Source organism: Typopeltis vanoorti, chromosome 12 (genome assembly GCF_054136105.1).
Source record: "Typopeltis vanoorti isolate ZY-2024b chromosome 12, IOZ_Tvanoo_1.0, whole genome shotgun sequence".
NCBI classification, from domain to species: Eukaryota; Metazoa; Arthropoda; class Arachnida; order Uropygi; family Thelyphonidae; genus Typopeltis; species Typopeltis vanoorti.
Genome location: NC_143560.1, coordinates 8,572,556 through 8,595,732, shown reverse-complemented (window position 1 = coordinate 8,595,732; position 23,177 = coordinate 8,572,556). Strand labels below are relative to the sequence as shown.

Sequence of the window (23,177 nt, the reverse complement as noted above, 5' to 3'; positions counted from 1 at the left end):
GATTATTTTGTATGGGGGCAGTTGAAAAAGACACCAATCGCACTTCCAGTAATACAAAAGCCCAGTTAATGGATAAAATTAAAACAGTTTTTGCGGCCCTTCCCAGGGAGACTGTAGCATCAGCTTGTTCGAGGTTCCGAAGCAGAATTGAAGCTGTGATCGATGCTAATGGTGGTTATTTTGAGTAAATCTTGTTGATAGTATTGTAATTAACTCTGCCTGTAATGTTTTTTTGTCAATTCATTAAATTTAATAGATACAAAGAAGATTTTCTTTTTCCTTACGAAACTGTCAAATTTATCCCGAACACCCTGTATATACAGTATATCAACCAAACACATAAAAGGCCTGTGTAGCTCAGTAGAAGTGGAATATACATCCTCAGTACTAGGCTGCTCAAAGAAAGATCCGAGTTCAATTCTAGTCACCAATTAAAATGACTTTTCTTTGATCAGTTTCTGGGTTAGTCAATATCTGGCACTGCAAGTGGGTTTTTTTTCCTCTTGTAAACTCATGAAAACTGACAGTAGAACTGACACTATTTCACACAATAACATATTGTGTTATTGTAGAGTCCATGATTTGGCAGCACCTGTTTACCAGTCTCTTCACTGGATGTTGCTTAAAATTAGTGACAGTCTTGGGCCAGCTATTTCTGATTGGCCACTGGTGGAGACTGAACTGCCATTCAGTCTCCTTAGATAGGGCTTAAAACCGGCCTCATTCACTCCCTACAAGGGAATAAAAAGCACAAGCTGATATGATTTTCGATGACCAAACACGTAAGTCACAAGAACTATAACAGAGCCATGTTGTGCATGTGGATAAGTGGTTAAGGAGAAAGGAATATATTAATAAGTTTCTTGGAAAGCTAGAAGTTATACTCATCGATGAAAACAGCATACGATGTAAATGGAATGAAAGAAGGAAATGAGAAGTTGGTTTGATATGTTTGGAGTTAGACTGTGTATATGAATGTTGACTAGTGGCTGTTCTAGCCTAATTCTTACATGATTAGAGGAAAGAAGGATGGTAGTGGCCAGTTCAGTGGAGCCAATGCCTATGAAAATTTTCAGGTAATCTGGGTGTGTGAGAGAGATGAGAGAAGGTCGTCTGTGAACCCAAAAATTCTTAGGCGCACTAAGAATTTTTGGGCATACTACCCCAAATGTGAGAACAATACTCTGAGGCTGGTCAGATTTGGGATTTATAAAGTGTCAGTAGTTGAGCAGAAGAGAAGTAATTTAGTGAAGAATAGAAAATCTGAATGGAAACAAATACCAATTATTTTAGAGACCGAGAAGCCTATCTGTGGGTTTACAAGGATAAGCTGAATGTGAAAGCCAGCTCAAGAAGGAGAAACTGGTCTTGAATGGAAATTAGGGCATTATCAAAAGTAAGAGGGAATGAAACAGGATTAGATCTTTCTTTCAGATAATAAGACAGGACTGTGTTTTGATAATAATAAAATTCACTAAGTAGTAGTCTTCATCTATACTTGAGAATGGTGAAGATATTAGTGTTTAAGATATTGGTTATGGCAGATCTTAAAGCTTCAATCATTTGAGCACAACAGGGTTTCTTGAATTAGGAAGAGGAGAGTAATGTCATCAGCAAAAACTATGAATAGGACTTCAAGCTAGAGAGTAGAGAACCATAGGGGTACTCCAGCATTGATAAAGAAATCTGATAAGAGGTAGCCATCCACCAACATGCAATGAACAACCCGAGAAGAATCTGGCAATGCAATCACAATGGGCAGGAGGAGGCCATTAGATGGTAGCTTGTTGAGATGGCCTTGATGTCAGACATGATCAAATTTTTTGGAAATATCAAATGCAATTACAGGTTTCTTCAAATCTCTCCATGGACCATGTCCAAAGATAGGGAAGGTTTATAAGGTGGTCTACAGTAAAATCCATATTGGTGATCACAAATTAACTGATGGGTCTTGGATAATGAAGAATCTGGTTGCTGATGATCTCCATCACTTTTGAAAGTACTGAGGTGAGAGCAATGGAATGATAGTTTGATGGCTAACTTTTATCTCCCATTTTTATAGACAGTACCTTTTTTTGTGCTACTTAAGACTTCCAATAAACAGGAAGCAATTTTGCACTGAATGCATGGCAGTTATGCAACTGCTGGTACCTGTGCATGAAATATGTAAGGGCATAAACCAGCATGAAAGAATGCAACTATGTCACAGTGGTAGCATATTTAGTGGCATCCTGACATGAGTTATACAAGCTTCACCAGTGTGGAGAGAAAATACTTGTTCATGCAGGTTATGAACCTCGCAAGAATTTTATTTTAATGGCATATTGCAAAGACATAGGTGAGTTTGAAATATACTGCTTGTACTTTTAATTGCCTGATGAAATACAGGAACCAATCACTGAAAAACTTTGTGCATGCAAACTTTGTTTGTGCATGTTTGGGTAAAGAATTAAAACAATAATATAAGTTCTTGTCAAGTATAATATAATTAGTAAATCAGTGGTAAAACTTTCTACAACTCTCTCTGATCTGGTGTAGAAACATAGACTTGTACACAGAAAATATATGACCTCTGCATTAATTTAACCTTGGTATCTTCTTGGGACTAGTTCCCACTGATGAGACAAATAAAGGTCAAGACCAATCTGGGTAATGATCCACCCCATAATGTTTTTTCATTATGGGATACTTAGCAAATGACTGCAAAGTGAATGAACAGCCTCTAAACAAAAGTAGCCTAGTTGTGAAGATACTTTACTTGCAAACTCTGCTTGGGTAAAGAATTCAAACAAAAATATTATTTCTTGTCAAGTATAATATAATGAAGTATACTATCTTTGGAAGAAGCACAGACTTGAGATTCATAGTTGAGTCCTGAATAGATAACAGCTCAATATGACAGAGTAAAGAACACTGGCTTGCACTCCAGGACGTGGACTGGGAGTGAAGGATGTTCATTGCTTTCTAACACTTCTGCGATTGTCAATAGAATATGCTTAAAACTGATCCTTGTGGGACTTCCTCATGAAGAAAGTATCAGAAGAGAGAGTGGTTCCAACTTGAATTCAGAAGATTTGATTATAGAAAGTTTTTGATAAAACAAAAGGTTTTTCCTTCTAAAAATTCCCTTAAAAACTGAAGTTTTACAGGTATTTGAATATACCAAACCTTAAAGCTGAGTCATATGCTCTCGCCAAGTTGGAGAAAACCATGTCAAAGATGATAGTGAGACGTGAGACAGAACATGAACATAACAATATCCTGAGCATCTATCTATCCCAATGGATAGATAGATGCTCTTTAACAGGCCTTTAAGGCCCACAACCTTGGATTTCATAACCAAAATACGAGGATAGAATCACTCCTATGCCTCAAGGTATTCTTAGCTGTATCCCTGTGTGTTCACGGGGCCGGTTTGCCTGCTTGCGGGATGAAAAACACCAGATAAACTGGTGGGGAAAAACCCTACTGCTCGTGCCCAAGACCGGCTAACTTGGCTATGGCTGAGGAAGATCCTTCAGCTCCTCACGTCTCCGACGGGAATCGAACCTAGGACACTCCTTCCCCAGGCATATGGTTGTGAAGCGCAAAGCCACTAGGCTAACTGCACGGACCTTAGCATGCATCATTTAAAATAAAAAAAATAAATAAAAGAACTAATTGAAGGCCTTCTGATTGGCGAAGAATACGTCTAAAAAAGAATTGCATTAAAGATCATTTTTGCTGCATAGAAGCTGAGATAGGTCTGAGAAACTATTTTTAGAATTACAACCAGGTGCCAAAGATGTAAGAATTTTGGAAAAGATTATATTATATTTCAGTTTCAAGTGTTAACTGTGAATGAATGAATGGTGTCAATTTTGTTAACAGAACCAAAAATTTTTTGTAAATTCTTAGAGCTCTGTTAACAAATAAAGATCTTTGGAGATATTCAAATTTCTCCAATAAAAAGTTGCCCAACATGGGGAAGAGATGACTTACCATCATTGTAACTTATATTTGTTTATACAATTTATTTAGACAGCTGAAATAACAGAGCAGGTTACAAAATTAAAGATAATACTCAATGGAAAATCTTGTTAAAATAAATTCAGAGTATCCTCCAAAGATATAGAGGCCAATAATGAAACAATATCTAGGATTAGGTTATCAGGGATACAATTAGAATTTTGATATTAGAATATCAGCAATAGAAGTTGCATGGAAAATCCATATTATATTTTTTGCATATTGCATATATAAATCTTTTTCATATATTTTTAATATGCAAAGGAGATTTACTATAATTAACAGGCTTATAGCTTAAAATCTCTTTATTGCACCATTTTTGCTTCAAACACTTTTATTAATGATGTCAAACAGTTTTTTAAATATCCTCATTTCTAATATGTTTCTGCCACTTATGACATCTGTTCATTATCCTTCAATTTTCTCAGATTCTCATATCTATAGGATTTAAATTTTCTTAGAACTCTTCATACCTGTGTTCCAGAGGCTTTAAGTTGAATGTTTCATGTTTTAACTTGAATCGCAGATTCATATGTTAAAATTAGTTAGATCATCGTGACTGGCTTAATGTTTTGGTTTTGCATATACTTACTCAACTCACTCCTGTTTCATTGCAACTGGTACTTTCTAACTGGGTGTAATAGGAGAGATGGGAAGCTAACAGCCTGTGATAAGTATCCAAGTGATCATAATTGTGTTGTGTTTAGAAATAATTTATAATACATATGGCTACAGAAATAGAATATTGAGGAATCTATTGCTCATCATGATATTTATTAATACTAATGAGAATATAATGGAGGTATCACGTAATAATAATAAATTTAAGAAAAAAAAAAGAGAGAGAAACAGAAGATAAATCATAAAAACAGTAAGGAGATCTCAAAGAACAGTGCTCGACAGTATAAACTGCACCAGAGGAAAATAGATAATTTATTGAACTTCTAATATTTCACTGAATTAGTGAAGATCATCCTCAGAGCACAAAATTACAAATTAAAAACAATTCAAATTGTAACTGAAAAGGTACTAATGTCCTTACAGGGATCCTCTAGTTATTTTTTTTTTAATGTTTGCTTCCATCCATTAAAGGTTATTAGCAAACCTATAATACATTTGTTTTTTGTACTGTGAGTGGGCTAAGGATTTTTGTAAAATCAATTTTATATATAGTTTTGTATTTTTAATTTATTTTTTACATAGTCCAGAGACCAAACATGGAACTTTTTCAAGCCACTTCAGGCCTCCAAATAATCAGGGTGGTGGTCTCACACTGGATGATGAAATTCATCTTCCACAGTGGGATTTGAACCTGCAGCGTAGTAGTTGGAGAGCGGGTAACCACTCAGCCAACCAGGCTGGCTGATAAAAATAAACTTAATTCAGAAAAGTTGGAATAAATGTGTGTCTTAAAATGACAGTCTCCCAGATCTTTGAAAAATCAATGCAGCCATATTTGTTGAGGTCAGGGAAATGCTTCATAGCTGATTCTAATTCTAAAAATAATCTCTCAGACCTATCACAACTTCTATGCAGCAAAAATAATAATCTTTCATTTAAACCTGTGTGAAGGATTGTACTGACAGACCATGCACAAAGCATGGTCTGTCAGTACTGACCTGCACATAGATAAATGATGGATAAATGATGTTGATAATAATACCAATAATGACAAATATCATTTCTCTAATTCCTGCATTAACACCAACTCTTTTCCAAAATTCTTAAATCTTTGGTGCCTGATTGTAATTCTAAAAATACTTTTATGTTTTTCAAAGCAGACAGTAACAGAACTACCACTCTATCCAAAGTAGACTAAAGCAGGTACAAGGAACTTTATATGTGTGTTCAAGGAACTTGAACCATATGTGCAAGATGATGAAGCTAATTCTTATGAGAATGGATGAAAGTTGCTGTCACAAATACCCATGTTAATGCAAGATTCAAATCCACAGCTTGTTAGCTGGAGAGTAAGTATGCTATCCACTAGGCCTACCATGCTGTTATTACAGTGATGTGACAATACTCATTTCAACAGTGTTACATAAAGATAAACTTATTTCAAAAAGTTTGCGTCTGCCTATTTTCATTTCTTTGCTGCTGACCTTCATACCATATCTTTACAATGGTTATTCAATTTAGTAAGGGAATCTTGCAAACTACTATCGAATATACCACAGTTTTTTCCTCCCTTCTTCCCTGAACTACACTGCCCAAATAAATCATGTTATACTTATTATTTATATCACTTTTACCTGTTCTGGTCTTGGTTGTCTCAATAACAGCAATAATGACAAATATCATTTCTCTAATTCCTGCATTAGCTCCAACTCTTTTCCAAAATTCTCACATCTTTGGTGCTTGATTATAATTCTAAAATTACTTTCTCAGACCTATCACAGCTTCTATGCAGCAAAAATGATCTTTCATTTAATCCTGTTTGAATTTTGGTGAGTTTTTAGTTGCATTTCACTTTTGACATGGTCCCTTGATGAAAACATAAAAAAATCTTATACAACCAGGTCATGTCTCCATACACACATGGTCTTAACCTCGTATAAATGTGTGGTTGCAGACAATACAGTTTGGTTGACATCCCAAAATATACCATCCCATCTTCATTTAGTGGTTACTCAACAAAGCACACCACAGAAAAATTAGAATTGGACAGAAGTGCAAGCTGATTTTGTGACTCCACTTGAGGGAATATATTGGGGGGGGGGAATAGAAGCTGTCATGTTTTACCATAATTTTGCATTATGCATAATTTGGAGGGAGACTGTTGACAGGAAGTTAGTAATGACATACTATCATAATAATATATTAATGTGTTTAATAAAGTATTAGTGGAGTGCCCCTGGGTTCTGTACTAAGACCACTACTCTTTAATTTGGACATAATGATATAGCAGAAAATTTGAAGGGAATATTTTCATATCGTCTTCATCATCAGCAAACATCAGTCGTTTGCTGATGATGCAAAACTAGGGAGGGCAACAGTTGATAAAGGTGACGTAAATATCTTACAGGATGATTTAAATAAATTTGCAGTGTGGGAAAAGGACAATGGTTGTCAATTCAATGCTGTAAAATGTAAAGTAATGCACTTCGGAATGAAAAGATTACATACTTCGTATCATATTGATCGTACTAGTTTACAGGAAATTTATGAGGCTAGGGATCTGGGGATGATGGTGGATAGAGATTTCAAATTCAGAGGACATACTGCATGAGTTGGCAAAATAGCTCGGAGGATTACTTGGATGCTGAAGAACACACTGACAAGTAAAGATAGAGAGGCTATTATACCTCTTTATAAAGCTATGATTCAGCCACACATTGACCATTTTGCACATATTTAATCACCTGAGGATATCATATGAGGATAGATTGAGAGTTTAGCTGACAGGAAGAGAAGAGGGGATATGATAGAAACATAAGTTACTAAAGGGATGCTATTAGATTGACACAAAACTAATTTTTCAACATGTGGGAAGTAGGCGAAAAACAAGGGGTCACGGACTAGGTTCTTTACTTGGAGAGTTGTGAATAAGTGGAATGAATTTCCAGGTGTTTGTGAGCATCCCAATAGTAAATAGGTTTAAGGAGATGTATGATAGGTATTGTGTTAATGGATAGATTGAGTCTCCCATGATTAGTCTTTTGTCTCTATGGAATACCCATATAAATAATAATAATAATATCTTGTACATTCCCCGTACATTCCCCTGAAGGTACATGCCATGAATTTGATGACAACAAAAAAAATTACAAATGATTCTTTATAACTATGTTGATATGAAAGCTAAAAGCATTCCTTTGTGCCAATATTATCAATGACACCAAACTCAATTACAAATGGATTCTGAACTTTTTTACAAATACAGTTACCTGTATGTAATCATAAATGCTTCTTTATTCTGAAAATGTGAAACAAGTAAAATACTTACTATTTCTTGGTTCATAATCAAAAGCTGGTGGAAGATCATCTGAGTCAGAGTCTGAATCAAGACCATCTCTAAAATATAAAATAATAAGGATGTAGGATGGAAACCTAATATAAAATCATAATAATTATACAGTTATACTTCTGCAATAATATAATCATATATGAATTATGGCAATGAAAAGTATAATGCAACAGAGATCCTTGGTGAATGTGGCAGTCATGTTTAGTTAGGCTAGAAAACGTGTTTTTAAATTTAAGTATAGTGTGGTTTTTATCTCGAATTGTGCTGCAGTTGTGCATCAGTTAGATACAAGTGTCCTTCAGTGGTGTTATTGTTTGAATCTGTGTTATACATATTGTGTTTTGGCTGCCGTTTGTTTCACTACTTCAACGTGTAAAGATGGCGTCCAACAAGAAACGTACGTCAGCAGCGAGCAGGACTTCTACACGAAAGGCTGGCTCAGCGTTAGATTATTTGCAATGGATGCGTTGTGGAAACTGCTACATGTATGCGCCGAAGAATGTGAAGGATCTGTGGTCAGTCTGGCTAAATGAGAAGAACGAAAATGTCGACGTATGTGATAAGTGTCGGGATAGGATGGAGCGTTTAGAAATGGAAGTTGACATTGGGACCGTAGCAAAAGAACTTCGGCGGGAGTTCATGAAAATGAAAAATGACCATCTTCTGCATGAGGAATTGGAAGTGCTCAGTAAGGAGATACTGGAAGTGAAAACTGAGTTTAATGTGTTTAATTTCTCTGTTTAACACATTAAACTCAGTTTTAACTTCCAGTTAAAACTGAGTTTAACAGATTACTTTAGCTGAAGTAACTAGAACAGGATTACGTATGGGTGAGTCTTTGGTGAATGATGAAGTAATAAATAGTATGGGAGTCAACAAAATAAAATCATAAGAGATCTAGAAGAAGCGAGATGTCGTGAGAGTGGGGGGGGGGGGGTAAGTAAAAGAGAGTTGAGTAATGAAACTGGGAGAGAGTCATGCTGAATAGCATAGAAAATGAGTCAATGAGTGATGCTTCTGTGGACTTGAATGAAGTTAAGAGTGGTAAGATATATGGTGATTCTATGATTAAGGGTATGGAGAGTGGTATGCCTGAGGAGTGCTTGGCTGGTGGGACAATAGAATTAAAAGACAAAAGATTTAAGAACATTGTTAGATATTGTGAAGATGAAAAGTGTCAATGGGAGGATAGTGTGTGTGTGCTGCCTCATTTTGACAATTACGAATTAAGTAATGAGCAATGATAATGAATGATATGATTGCAAGAATGTGCAAAAAAAGAGGTCTGGAATTTGTTGATGTCTGGAGTATGTTTGAAGGAAAAAGACAGTTGTATGCTAGAGGTGGGCTGCATCTGAACATGGAAGGACATAAGCAATTGAAGAAGTTACTGTTTTCTGAACAAGTTGAAGTAATTGGGCAGGGAAACTAATATTGAAAAGGTTGAGTGTAAGAGAGAGAAACTTTAGCACTGATTGTATATTTATTGACCCTTATTCGCAGGATAAATTGCAGAAGAGAGGGGATAAAAATTGGCATAGGACTACTGAAATTAGTGACTTGTATATCAGTTCTAAAGCTGGTACAAGAACTAGAGGGAATCTGCAATTTTTGTATACCAATGCAAGAAGCATTCAAAATAAGAGAGAAGAATTTTTGGCATTAGTCAGTGCAACTAATGGTTGCACTGACATTAGTCAGTGCAACCATTAGTGATGCCTACTAAACAACTTAGCAGGCATTCACTAATGCCTGCTAAGTTGTAGGCATTAGTGAAATGTAGCTGTCAGCAGAAGATGTGGTCACTGGAATTGAATGTGATGGGCACAGTATTTTCAGGAAGGATAGAGAAGATAGAACAGGGGAGGAGTACTGTTGATGATAGCTGATGTGTTGCAGCCAAAGAAAGTAGTATATCAAGATGATAGACATGTGAATGAGAGTTCATTTGAGGCAGTCTGGTGTGAAATAGTGACCAATGCAACCAAATATACAGTTGAATGCTGCTATAGGCCAGGGAGTACAGGGAGATATTGAATTCATGCATCAGCAAATTAGTGCAATGAGTGAAGGCTTAGTGATTATTATGGGGGATTTTAATTACGGTGATATCAATTGGAAGGAGGAAATATCACGTAGCAAAAAGGAAATGGAGTTCATACATCTTCTATGAGATAATTACTTGAAACAGCACATAACTGAAGGGACACATGGTGTGAGAGTGTTGGACCTAGTTATTGGTTCAAAGAATATATGCATAAGTAAGGTGTCCTCGTTACCTCCAACTGGTGAAAACGATCATGTGGTATTGACTTGGGAGGTTGCAAAATCTGTGGATTTTTCTGTTAAGAAGGGGTATATATAGAACTACAGGTTAGGCAATTATAACAAGTTCGGAGTGAGCTTGCAGTCATCCCATGGCAGAACATATTGCAGGGGAAAGATGTTAGCAGTGCATGGGATAAAATTAGTGAGTATCTGAGGAAAGCAATATCAGATTGTGTCCCCATGGTCAGGAAGACAAAGAAAGTAGGAGTTAGATGTATGAGCAGTAGTATCAATCTTGATCTCCAAAAAAATAAAATGTTATGGAGAATGTACAAGGAGAAAGGTGATCAGTACACCCATGAGCAATACAAGGCTCAAGCTAGGAAGGTTACCAGCATAGTAAGAAAAGCTAAATCAGATTATGAGAAGAACCTTAGCCAATGAGATCAAGGGTAATCCCAAAGAGTTCTTCCGCTACGTGGCAAGTAAAAGGAAGAATGACTTCGGAAGGATAACTTTAGTCGGTGCTGATGGTATTGAGGTGACAAAATGAGATGTAATAGTCAAGTTACTGAGTGATCACTTTTCAAAAGTCTATCACCCAAATGAGGATAACTCTGTACCTGTAGCAATAACTAATGTGAGAACTGAAGTTAAGAAATCAGAGTTATTTAATATATTGCAAAATTTAAATGCAAACACTGCTGTAGGTTTAGATGGAATATCAGCTCGGGTTTTGCGTGAATGTACAAAGGAATTGTCAACCCCCTCTTACTTGGATATTTAACTACGTTTGAACTCTGGTATGGTCCCTAGGGAGTGGAAGTTAGACAAAGTGGTTCCATTGCATAAAGGTGGCTCTAAAACTGCGGTAGTTAATTACAGACCAATCACCATCTCAGGAGTAGTGGTAAAAGTATTGGAAAAGTTGGTTAAAGACAAAATTCAAGAATGTGTGGATCAGGATATGATACTCTATTGAGGCCAACATGGTTTTGTTAAAGGTAGATCCTCCCTTAGCAATCTATTAACTTTTTATAATAGAATGACATCTGAGTTGGACAAAGAAACTGGCTACACTGTGGTACTTCTGGATTTTGCTACGGCCTTTGACAGGATACCCCATGGAACACTGTTACGCAAATTGGAGCAGATCGGAATGGAGGAGCTGAGTCCAGGATGCGGCAGGTGATCAGTGGTGTGCCTCAGGGCTCTGTGCTTGGGCCATTGTTGTTTAATTTATATATAAATGATATAGGAAATGGCTTAAAGGGAGATATTCAGTTGTTTGCTGATGATGCAAAGTTGGGGAGCACAATAAAAAATCAAGCCGATGTTGAAAGTTTGCAGGATGATTTAAATAAGCTGGTAAAATGGGCAAAAGGAAATGGATGTCAGTTCAATGTGGAAAAGTGTAAAGTTATGCATTTTGGGATTAAAAGATTACCAGCTGTGTACTACATTGATGGAACAGTACTCCAAGAGATTGATGAGGCTAGGGACTTAGGGGTGTTGGTAGATAGGGAGATGAAGTTCAGGGGACACATTGCTAAGGTGTCCAAAATTGCACATAGGATTACTTGGTTGTTGAGGAACACACTAACATCCAGAGATAAAGAGGTTATTATTCCCCTTTATAAAGCGTTGATATGTCCACATTTGGATTACTGTGCTCAGGTCTGGTCACCTGGATTCCTTGGAGATGAGGGGGCTGTGGAGAGGGTTCAGAGAAGAGTGACTAAGTTGGTGAGTGATGTAAAAAATGCTCCCTACATTGATAGATTGTGAATTGTAGAGGTTGGTTGATAGGCGGAGAAGAGGGGGATATGATAGAAACATTTAAATTACTGGAAAGTTTTTATAGGATTGATGCAGGGGAAATGTTTCAGCTGTGTGATAGTGATGGAAGAACAAGAGGTCATTCCTGGAAATTAAAGAAGAGTGTGGTTAACAAGGGTGTGAGAACAAGGTTTTTTGCCTGGGGGGTGGTGAATGGGTGGAATTCATTGCCTAACTTAGTTGTGAGTTCTTTGTCTGTAAATGAATTCAAGAAGAGATATGACAGATATTGTTTTGCTAGTTTGGGTCTCCCGCGATGAGTCTACTGACTCCATGGAGATACCCATAATAATAATAATGTATTTGTAGTAGTATTGTTATGAATAGAACAGAATACAAGAAAAAAAATTTGGCTGACATAGTCTGCATGACATCAGTCATGACAATGGATTAACTTGCATCCTCCAGAAGACTTACCATTAGTAGCATGTAATTTCATACATTGGCAAAAGACATGTATAAGAAATGTCCATATTACAGGAGGACTGATGCAGAAAATAATCATGTTTGGTAATAGCACATTTCAAGCTAAAACTCTCTGTCAAATGGAGAAATGTTAACAGAAATAGATATAGTAATCAATATAATATTGAAAGATGTGAGGATGCAAACATACGAAGGCAATAATTCAGAAAAGATAAAGCAGGAAATCACAGTATTCCAATAGCTGTGAAAAAGAAAACAAATGGACTCAGATCGAAAATATTACTAACTGGGAGAAGAAACTTAATACACAAACAGCAGAAAGTAAAGCAAATGGTTCTAATAATGCATGCAAAGAGGCTATAAAGTGTGATGTGATTATAACCACTAAGAAGGATATAGTAGAGCCCATTTAACATCTCTATGTTAAAAGAGCAATTAAGAAGGAATTCCATCCTGGTGAACTGAGAGTCAGCAGGAGGTGTATGTGTGTGTGTGTATATATATATATATATATATATATATATATATATATATATATATAAGGAATTGAGTAAACTTGATGTCATTTCACCATGTGTCTTGAGGGAATATTCCAAGGAGTTAACAATACCTTTAACTTATCTCTTTAACATAAGTCTTAGGTTAGTCCAAGTTACAAAGGAGAGAAAAGAGGGGAAAATTGTTCTGCTTCATAACAGGGATGATAAGACTAGGTCTTTAATTATAGGCCAATCTGCTTGTCTGGAGTTGTGGTCAAGGTGTTGGTGAGGCAATTGAGAACCAGGATTCCAAACTGGGTTGACGGTATTAGAATTCTCTTTGATTTCAGTATAGGTTTGCTAAAGGAAAATTGTGTTTTATTAATTATAATAAGGTGACAAATGCATTGAACAAGGGGGATGCATCCACAGTAGTATATTTAAATATGGCAAAGGCCTTTGATAGCTAGCTACATGACAAGCTGGTAATTAAAAAAAAGAACAGATGAAAGTGGATGATGGTTTGCATGCCAGATTGAGGACTGGATGTCTGATAGGTGTCATCAAGTTGTATGGGGGAAACAATATCCCAGAAGATTAAAGTGACTAGTGGTGTGTCCTGGGGAGTCTTATTTTGGAGCTGTTGTTGTTTAATTTGTATGTAAATGACATTGGGAAGGGCTTGAATGGTGATATGCAGGTGTTTGAATATGTTGCAAAGTTGAGCCTATGTGTTTGGTTTTTATTAGTGCTAAAATTAGGTTCATACAGTGGGTAAACAGCCTACAGCCTTCTAGGCAGAGCTCATGATTTTTAGGTAGTGGATACCAAGGCAACCCTGATGGCAAAGGTTAGATTATCATAGGCTCTCTGGTAAATTTTGAAGAATATTATGGCTCCATCTATATTTGGCTGTAAAATATGACATAATGTTTTTCATTTTAATATCTTACTTATGCTAAATTGAAGCCTTATGGCTCTATAATTTAGTAATAAAAAATTGATGCTTATTAATTGTTAACTCTATCAGGTTTTACATACATTTTTGATATGTTTCTTATGCTTCTTTAGGAGAAATATACAAATATAGATGTTAAAAATCAGATGCAATTAAAACATTCAAAAGAACAGTATAAAAATAAATGATTAATCAGTTCAATTACATGCAGGTAAGCATCGTAACGTGCAGTACTATCATAGTGAAAAGCACAATGCCAAATAGCCAACATATTTAATACAAGGACCAAATGCGACTTTTTTGTTTCTATTACACTGGGTGGGGATACGTATTTCAGGTGCCTCCTTGAATTTGCAGACGTAACTGGTGTAAGTGTAACTGGCCATTTAGGTTTGTTGCCAGTACTTCGTGACTTTCACTTGCTGTGTGGAAAGCTGGGTTTTTTTTTTACACGGCAGAACACATCTTTGATGTGTTCAGTCATGTAAATTTTTCAGAGTAGCTTATTTTCACCACATAGAAAGCATCACAAAAAGCATATTTTTTGAGGAGAGAACGCAATTTAGTCAGCCATAATAGGGAGAGGTGGGGAGTCAAGGGGTGAAGACTACCTTTACTTCATGATGTTTTAATATCACTATATCATCTGTCAAGTGTTAGAGTTTATAGTCCTGACTGTCATGTTCAACCCACATCGATGCATTCCATACAATAATAACAACATGTATATATAATTGTTAACCAATTATTCCTGTATTGTAACTACCTATGATTTTTAACATCTTATGTCAGCAAATCAAGGAAGCATTTGATTCTTATGCTTTTCAGGAAATTATCCTGAAAAGCATAAGAAGTACAACAAAAAAGTGTGCAAAACTAGGAATAACATAAGCATCCATTTTTGGTTTATTTGATTTTATTGTGATGGCAGTGGCTTGATCAACTGAAGGAGAGGGAAATCAGTAGTGCCTAGAACTAGGTCTGAAATCATTTACTTATGACAGTCAGATTGTATTCCTAAGGTTCAGAGGATAAATAAAATGTGTGAAATGGATGAATCATGGAATTATATAGGTGCTTCTGAGAAAGAGGATGTTATGGAGATGTAAAGAAGAGGATATCCCTCAGCAGGAGTATAAGGCACAGGCTAGGGAGGTGATGATTATACTGAGGAAGGAGAAACTGGCATATAATAGAAGACTGGCTGAAGCAAATCCCAAGAGAATTCCACACTCATGTCGCTAATAGAAAAAAAAACTTGAATATGGAATACTGACTTCGGTTGCAGGAAATGGAACATAGGTCAATTTGCTAAAGATATGGTGGAACTGTTCAATGAGTATTGAGTATTTCATTAGTGTATTTCATGTAGAGGTTGAATAACAATAGGAAGGAGGACAGAAGAATGACACTTCAAGAATGAGAGGTATTTAGAATATTAAGTCACCTTGATGTTAATAAGGCTGTGGGACTGGATGGAATACCACATGTATTATGGGGAATGTGCAAAACAGCTGGTAGTGCCATTGACATGGTTGCTCAACAGGAACAACCATGGAGCATTCCCAGAAGAATGGAAAAATAGTACAACTACATAAGGGAAAATAAATCCAAGTCAGTAAGAAAATCCAACTATAGGCTAGTTTATATATTAGGTGTGGTGGTAAAGGTGCTAAAGAGAATGGTTAGAGACAGAATATAAACCTGGATTGATGAGAATGGAAATCTTTCGCGATAGAAGCATTGGTTTATTAAGGGAAGATATTGGAGAGAGAAATGCTTATGCAGTGATTTATCTGGATTTTGCGAAAGTATCCGACAGAGTTCCACATGGTAAACTATGAAATTGAGGAGGATGGGGATGGATAGTTACTTAGTAGCTTGGTTACAGGGATAAAATGTCCTGTAAAAGGAAAATGGGATACAATAGGTATATTTTCTGGAGCCATTGTTGTTTAATTTATACAGGATGGTCATAAATAAAGAGGAGGTGTTCAGAGCTCTATAGCAAAAAGTGTAATGGACGAAATTCAACTAAACTTGGTGTAAGTGCACTCTAGAACATGGGGTTTTGATTTACAGAAAAAACAAACAAACAAAAAGTACAAAATTCTGCCACCAGCAGACAACTGGCAGTAGAATTGCGTGATATTTGCATAATCTCACTGTTTCTACTGATGAGTTGGTGGATGTAAGGAAGACCAAAATGGATTTGCATCATTCTGATAAGAATGAAGTGCTATGGAACTCACCTAACTGGAAAGTGTGTTGCTAGTCAAGCTTTCAACAACGTGGTAACAGTAATGCTGCACTTCGAGAATTCCGCCATTTGAAGAATGACACTTCAAATGGTGGTGATGCGTAAACTTGACTGCAGTTTGCTCTGACATTCTTAGCTTGAATGAAAATGGATGATGCATGGCCATGCAAGATCTTGTGGAGTGATGAGGCACATTTTTATCTGAACGGTAGTGTTAACTTACATAATTACTGCATTTGGGCTGCAAATAATCATCCATTTCACAAGACTCCTTTACCTCACCGAAAGTCACAGTGTGGTGTGGTTTCACTGCAATGTTTATTATCGGTCAGTACTTTTTTTGAAGGGCTTCACCCAATATGACCAGTGACTTGTACCATCTCTGCTGTTTGGTATAGTGAGACGTTATGCAATTTGTTGTTCTGCAAGTGCAGCAATGCAGATGCCTTGACTCTACCATATTCATGCAGGATGGAGCACCACCTCACATTGGATTGCTGCTGGTACAGTGAATGTTACGAAAACACTCCACAGAACATAAGTCATGCATTTTCCACAGCATGGCCACCTCGTTCACTTGATCTCAACCCCTGTGACTTTTGGTTGTGGGGCTGGGGCCATCTCAAACGTGTGGTGTATGAAGGACATATTTCTGATTTAACAACCTTGAAAGACAGAATAAAGCAGCATGTGAGGCAAATCAATGTAAACTTGTTGCATTCCAGAGTAGAAAATGTCATTCACAGAATGCGGTTCTTAGAACATATGAAAGGGGGATATATCCAACCACATCTGTAAGTTATATAAACATGAAAGTTGATTTATTGTGTCTCTTCTAACCATTACTGTTTAGTTAATCTCAAACCATGTGTTTATAGTGCTGAATGTCCCCTGGTGACAGAATTTTGTACTATTTTTTATCTTCTGTAAATTAAAACTCCATATTCCAGAGTGTACTTAAACCAAGTTTGGTTGAATTTCATCCAATATATTTTTCACTACAGGAATCTGAACACTTCTTTAATTATGGCCACCGTGTATATCAATGATATAGTTCACACGGTGAAAGGGGATATTCAGTTGTCTGCTGATGATACTTAATTAGGAAGAGCAATGTCAGGAAGTTCTAATGTGTTGAGGTTAGAAGAGGATTTGAATGGGTTGGTGCTTTGGGCAAACTCATTCAAAATTCCTTACTGCACTTTGTTGTAGTAGTCATTCATTTGTTGTCTTTTCCACTCTCTCTCTCTTTTCACTCTCTAATGTTTGATTTTCTGCAGTCCAAATACCTAAACAGTGAGTTATCTTCCTTGAAGGAAGAAGTTCAATGTTCACAAATCAACTAGCTTCCCTTGTCCAGTTGCATTGTTCAAGCTGTCAGAGATAAGGTATTTGTTATCAGCAAAGATAACAGATAAATGGTATGTCTATTCACCAGATAACCAACCCTCCAACACCTGCTAATTCTCTTGACCAGATCTGCTCTGAACAACACTACAGATATCTGTAAGTTATACAAACATGAAATTTCATGTTATACAAACTTGTAATGTCTCAAAGACATCACTAGACGAAATCATTATTATTATTATTTTTTTTTATTATTATTACGGGTATCTCCATGGAGTCAGTAGACTCATCGCGGGAGACCCAAACTAGCAAAACAATATCTGTCATATCTCTTCTTGAATTCATTTACAGACGAAGAGCTCACAACTAAGTCAGGCAATGAATTCCACTCATTCACCACCCTCCAGGCAAAAAACCTTGTTCTGACACCTTTGTTAACCACACTCTTCTTTAATTTCCAGAGATGACCTCTTGTTCTTCCATCACTATCACACAGCTGAAACATTTCCCCTGCATCAATCCTATAAAAACCTTTCAGCAATTTGAATGTCTCTATCATATCCTCTTCTTCGCCTATCAACCAATCACTGCAATCCACAAGCTCTCAATCTATCAATGTAGGGAGCATTTTTTATATCACTCACCAACTTGGTCACTCTTCTCTGAACCCTCTCCACAGCCTCCTCATCTCTAAGGAATCCAGGTGACCAGACCTGAGCACAGTAATCCAAATGTGGAAGTATCAATGCTTTATAAAGGGGAATAATAACCTCTTTATCTCTGGATGCCAGTGTGTTCCTCAACAACCAAGTAATCCTACGTGCAATCTTGGACACCTTAGCAATGTGTCCTCTGAACTTCATCTCCCTATCTACCAATACCCCTAAGTCCCTAGCCTCATCAATCTCTTGGAGTACCTTTCCATCGATGTAGTACACAGCTGGTAATCTTTTAATCCCAAAATGCATGACTTTACACTTTTCCACATTGAACTGACATCCATTTTCTTTCGCCCATTTTACCAGCTTATTTAAATCCTCCTGCAAACTTTCAACATCAGCTTGATATTTTATTGCACTACACAACTTTGCATCATCAGCAAACAACTGAATATCTCCCTTTAAGCCGTTTCCTATATCATTTATATACAAATTAAACAACATTGGCCCAAGCACAGAGCCCTGAGGCACACCACTGGTCACCTGCCTCATTCTGGACTCGGCTCCTCCATACACCACCTTATGGTATCTCTCCCTGAGCCATTCTCCTATCCATATCACCAATTTAATATCCATTCCCATCTGCTCCAATTTGCATAACAGTGTTCTATGGGGTATCCTGTCAAAAGCCTTAGCAAAATCCAGAAGTACCACTGTGTAGCCAGTTCCTTTGTCCAACTCAGATGTTATTCTATTATGAATAGTTAATAGATTGCTAAGGCAGGATCTACCTTTAACAAAACCATGTTGGCCTCTATAGAGTATCATATCCTGATCAACCCATGCTTGAATTTTGTCTTTAACCAACTTTTCCAATACTTTTACCACTACTCCTGAGATGGTGATTGGCCTGTAATTCAATACCGCTGTTTTAGAGCCACCCTTATGCAAAGGAACCACTTTGCCTAACTTCCACTCCCTAGGGACCATACCAGAGTTCAAACTTAAATTAAATATCCAGGTAAGAGGGGTTGACAATTCATTTGCACATTCACGCAACACCCGAGTTGATATTCCATCTAAGCCTACCGCAGTGTTTGCATTTAAGTTTTGCAATATACTAAGACCTCTGATTTCTTAACTTCAATTCTCACATTAGGTATTGCTATAGGTATAGAGATATCCTCACTTGGGTGATAGACTTTTGAAAAGTGATCACTCAGTAACTCGACTATTACATCTGATTTTGTCACCTCAATACCATCAGCACCCACTAAGGTTATCCTTCCGAAGTCATTCTTCCTCTTACTTGCCACATAGCGGAAGAACTCTTTGGGATTACCCTTGATCTCTTTGGCTAAGGTCTTCTCATAATCTGATTTAGCTTTTCTTACTATGCTGGTAACCTTCCTAGCTTGAGCCTTGTACTGCTCATGGGTGTCCTGATCGCCTTTCTCCTTGTAAATTCTCCATAACATTTTCTTTTTTTGCAGTTCAAGCTTGATACTACTGCTCATCCATCTAATGCCTGCCTTGTTTGACCTCCTGACCATGGGGACACAATCTGATATTGCTTTCCTCAGATACCCGCTGATTTTATCCCAAGCACTGCTAACATCTTTCCCTTGCAATATGTTCTGCCATGGGATGGCTGCAAGCTCACTCCGAAGCTTGTTATAATTGCCTAACCTGTAGTTCCGTACATACCCCATCTTAATAGAAAAATCCACAGATTTTGCAACCTCCCAAGTCAATACCACATGATCGCTTTCACCAACTGGAGGTAACGAGGACACCTTACTTATGCATATAACCTCTGAACCAATAACCAGGTCCAACACTCTCACACCACGTGTCCCTTCAGTTACGTGCTGTTTCAAGTAATTATCTCGTAGAAGATGTATGAACTCCATTTCCTTTTTGCTACGTGATATTTCCTCCTTCCAATTGATATCACCATAATTAAAATCCCCCATAATAATCACTAAGCCTTCACTCATTGCACTAAGTTGCTGATGCATGAATTCAATATCTCCCCCCCGTACTCCCTGGACTATAGCAGCATCCAACTGTATATTTGGTTGCGTTGGTCACTATTTCGCACCAGACTGCCTCAAATGAACTCTCATTCACATGTCTATCATCATGATATACTACTATCTTTGGCTGCAACACATCAGCTATCATCAACAGTACTCCTCCTCCTGTTCTATCTTCTCTATCCTCCCTGAAAATACTGTACCCATCACATTCAATTCCAGTGACCACATCTTCTGATGACAGCCAAGTTTCACTAATGCCTACAACTTTTGGTGAGATTTCACTGACTAATGCCAAAAATTCTTCTCTCTTATTTCGAATGCTTCTAGCATTGGTATACAAAAATTGCAGATTCCCTCTAGATCTTGTACTGGCTTTAGAACTGATATATAAGTCACTAACTACCGTAGTCCTATGCCGATTTTTATCCCCTCTCTTCTGCAATTTATTCTGCAAATAAGGATCAATAAATACACAATCAGTGCTAAAGTTTCTCTCTCTTACACTCAACCTTTTCAATATTAGTTTCCCTGCCCACTAACTTCAACCTGTTCAGAAAACAATAACTTCTTCAATCGCTTATGTCCTTCCATGTTAAGATGCAGTCCATCTCTAGCATACAACTGCCTTTTTCCTTCAAACACACTCCAAACATCAACAAACTCCAGACCTCTTTTTCTGCACATTCTTGCAATCATATCATTCATTATCATTGCTCGTTACTTAACTCGTAATTGTCAAAACGAGGCAGCACACACACTATTCTCCCATTGACACTTTTCCTCTTCACAATATCTAATAATGTTCTTAAATCTTTTCCTACCCGATTTATACTACCTCTCAGGTCATTCGTACCCACCATAACTATCATCTTGTCTGCTTCATGCCCTCTCTTTATTGCTAAAGCCACTCTTTCTATTGTCCCATCAGCCAAGCACTCCTCATGCATACCACTCTCCATACCCTTAATCATAGAATCACCATATATTTTACCACTCTTAACTTCATTCAAGTCCACACTCATGGACTCATTCTCTACACTATTCAGCATGACTCTCCCAGCTTCATTACTCAACTCTCTATTACTTACCCCCCCACTCTCACTACATCTCATTTCTTCTAGGCCACTTGTGGTTTTATTATGTTGACTCCCAATCACTCCCATACTATTTATGACTGAATCATTCACCAAAGACTCACCCATATGTAATCCTGTTCTAGTTACTTCAGCTAAAGTAATCTCTATAGTCCTAATTTCTCTGTTTAACACATTAAACTCAGCTTTAACTTCCAGTATCTCCTTACCGATCACTTCCTCATGAAGAAGATGAAGGTCATTTTTCATTTTCATAAACTCCCGCCGAAGTTCTTCCGCTACGGTCCCGATGTCAGCTTCCATTCCTAAACGCTCCAGCCTATCCCGACACTTCTCACATACATCGACATTTTCGTTCTTCTCATTATGCCAGACCAACCACAGATCCTTCACATTTTTCGGTGCATACATGTAGCAGTTTCCGCAACGCATCCATTGTGAAAAATCTAACGCTAAGCCAGCCTTTCGTGTAGTAGTAGAAGTCCTGCGCGCCGCTGACGTACGTTTCTTGTTGGACGCCATCTTTACACGTTGATATAGTGAAACAAACGGCAGTGAAAACACAATATATACAACACAGTTCTAAACAATAATACCACTGAAGGACACTTGTTTCTAACCGATGCACAATTGCAGCACAATTTGTGACAAAAAGCCACACTATATTTAACTTTAAAAACACGTTTTCTAGACTAGCTAAACTCGACCGCCACATTTACCAAGGACACTAGTGCCGGCCAAAGAATTACTGATATTGCCAGAGTTTGAAATCTCACATATATTGTACCAGTTCACCTTTTGGTAACTCACACAACTTCAGCCAAGTTTCTTTTACTATGGGGAACATGTATCATCTAGCCAGTCAGTCTTGTGTCTGCTGAAATTGAAATAGTGGCAAATGGAATGACCCCATGAATTGTACTTCTCATGATCATACTGTTTCCACTCACCTGATCCAAAGAGAAATCATTCTAACGGAAATAAATGCCTACATCTCCCATTCCACCCAAAATACATGACAACTATCTAAACCTTAGTTCTCCAACAAATGTGGCAAGGCATTCCAAGAAAAACATTCATCATATTACAGGAAGCTCAAGAATAAAACTCCAGGATGTTGATGCTATACCAGACTTTTCAGTGCCTATAGAGAACTTAGTGATTTTGCATAAATAATTAAATAATACACTTTTGATGGCAGCCCATTTTATAAAATGTAATGAAAGCTGTATAATATAGTTACTGCATTCCAGCAAGATATGTTAACATATTACACAGTCTGGGAAGACAGAAGCAAATCCAAGCTCTGAGTTTGAACTACAATGGCATCCAAAACCTAAGAACGAACATTATTTCTGAAGATTGCAACCTCAGTTTCAGATAAATCAACTTGTGACAATTTGTATAACTGATGATTTCGAGTAGAAAGCAGAAACACATTCAAAATTTTCAAATTGCACACAAAGGGGTCATGTGGTAGCACTCAAAAGGATAAAAGGCTGCACTACGCAAATTATGTTTGAAGCTCTTTTCGTGAAGGAATAAAGTTGCAAACTCTGATGTCTTGTAATGTCTCAAAGACATCACTAGATGAAATCATGCAGGAAAGAATTATTGGCCATAGAATTACTGATATTGCCAGAGAGTTTGAAATCTCACATACATTGTATTCAGACTCTGGGTAGCATCAAAACCAGTGGAATGTGTTCCAGATGCTTGCTAAGAGGTTACCCTTACTCTACATGAAGACAAATTTTTGGTTATAACAACAAAACATAATCAATGCACCATGGCAGGTCAGCTTACAAGTTGGCTCCATTCAAC

At 37.2% G+C, this 23,177-nt stretch overlaps 1 protein-coding gene across 1 annotated transcript in view; it reads right to left on the bottom strand.

Moving 5' to 3' along the window:
• Positions 1-23,177, bottom strand: part of LOC150100569 (uncharacterized) — a 305,525-nt gene that overhangs the window by 154,562 nt on the left and 127,786 nt on the right. The window contains exon 3 of the mRNA XM_090401835.1: positions 7,958-8,025. Coding sequence (XP_090257961.1) covers positions 7,958-8,025 — 68 coding nt within the window. The remainder of the gene's footprint in view (positions 1-7,957; positions 8,026-23,177) is intronic.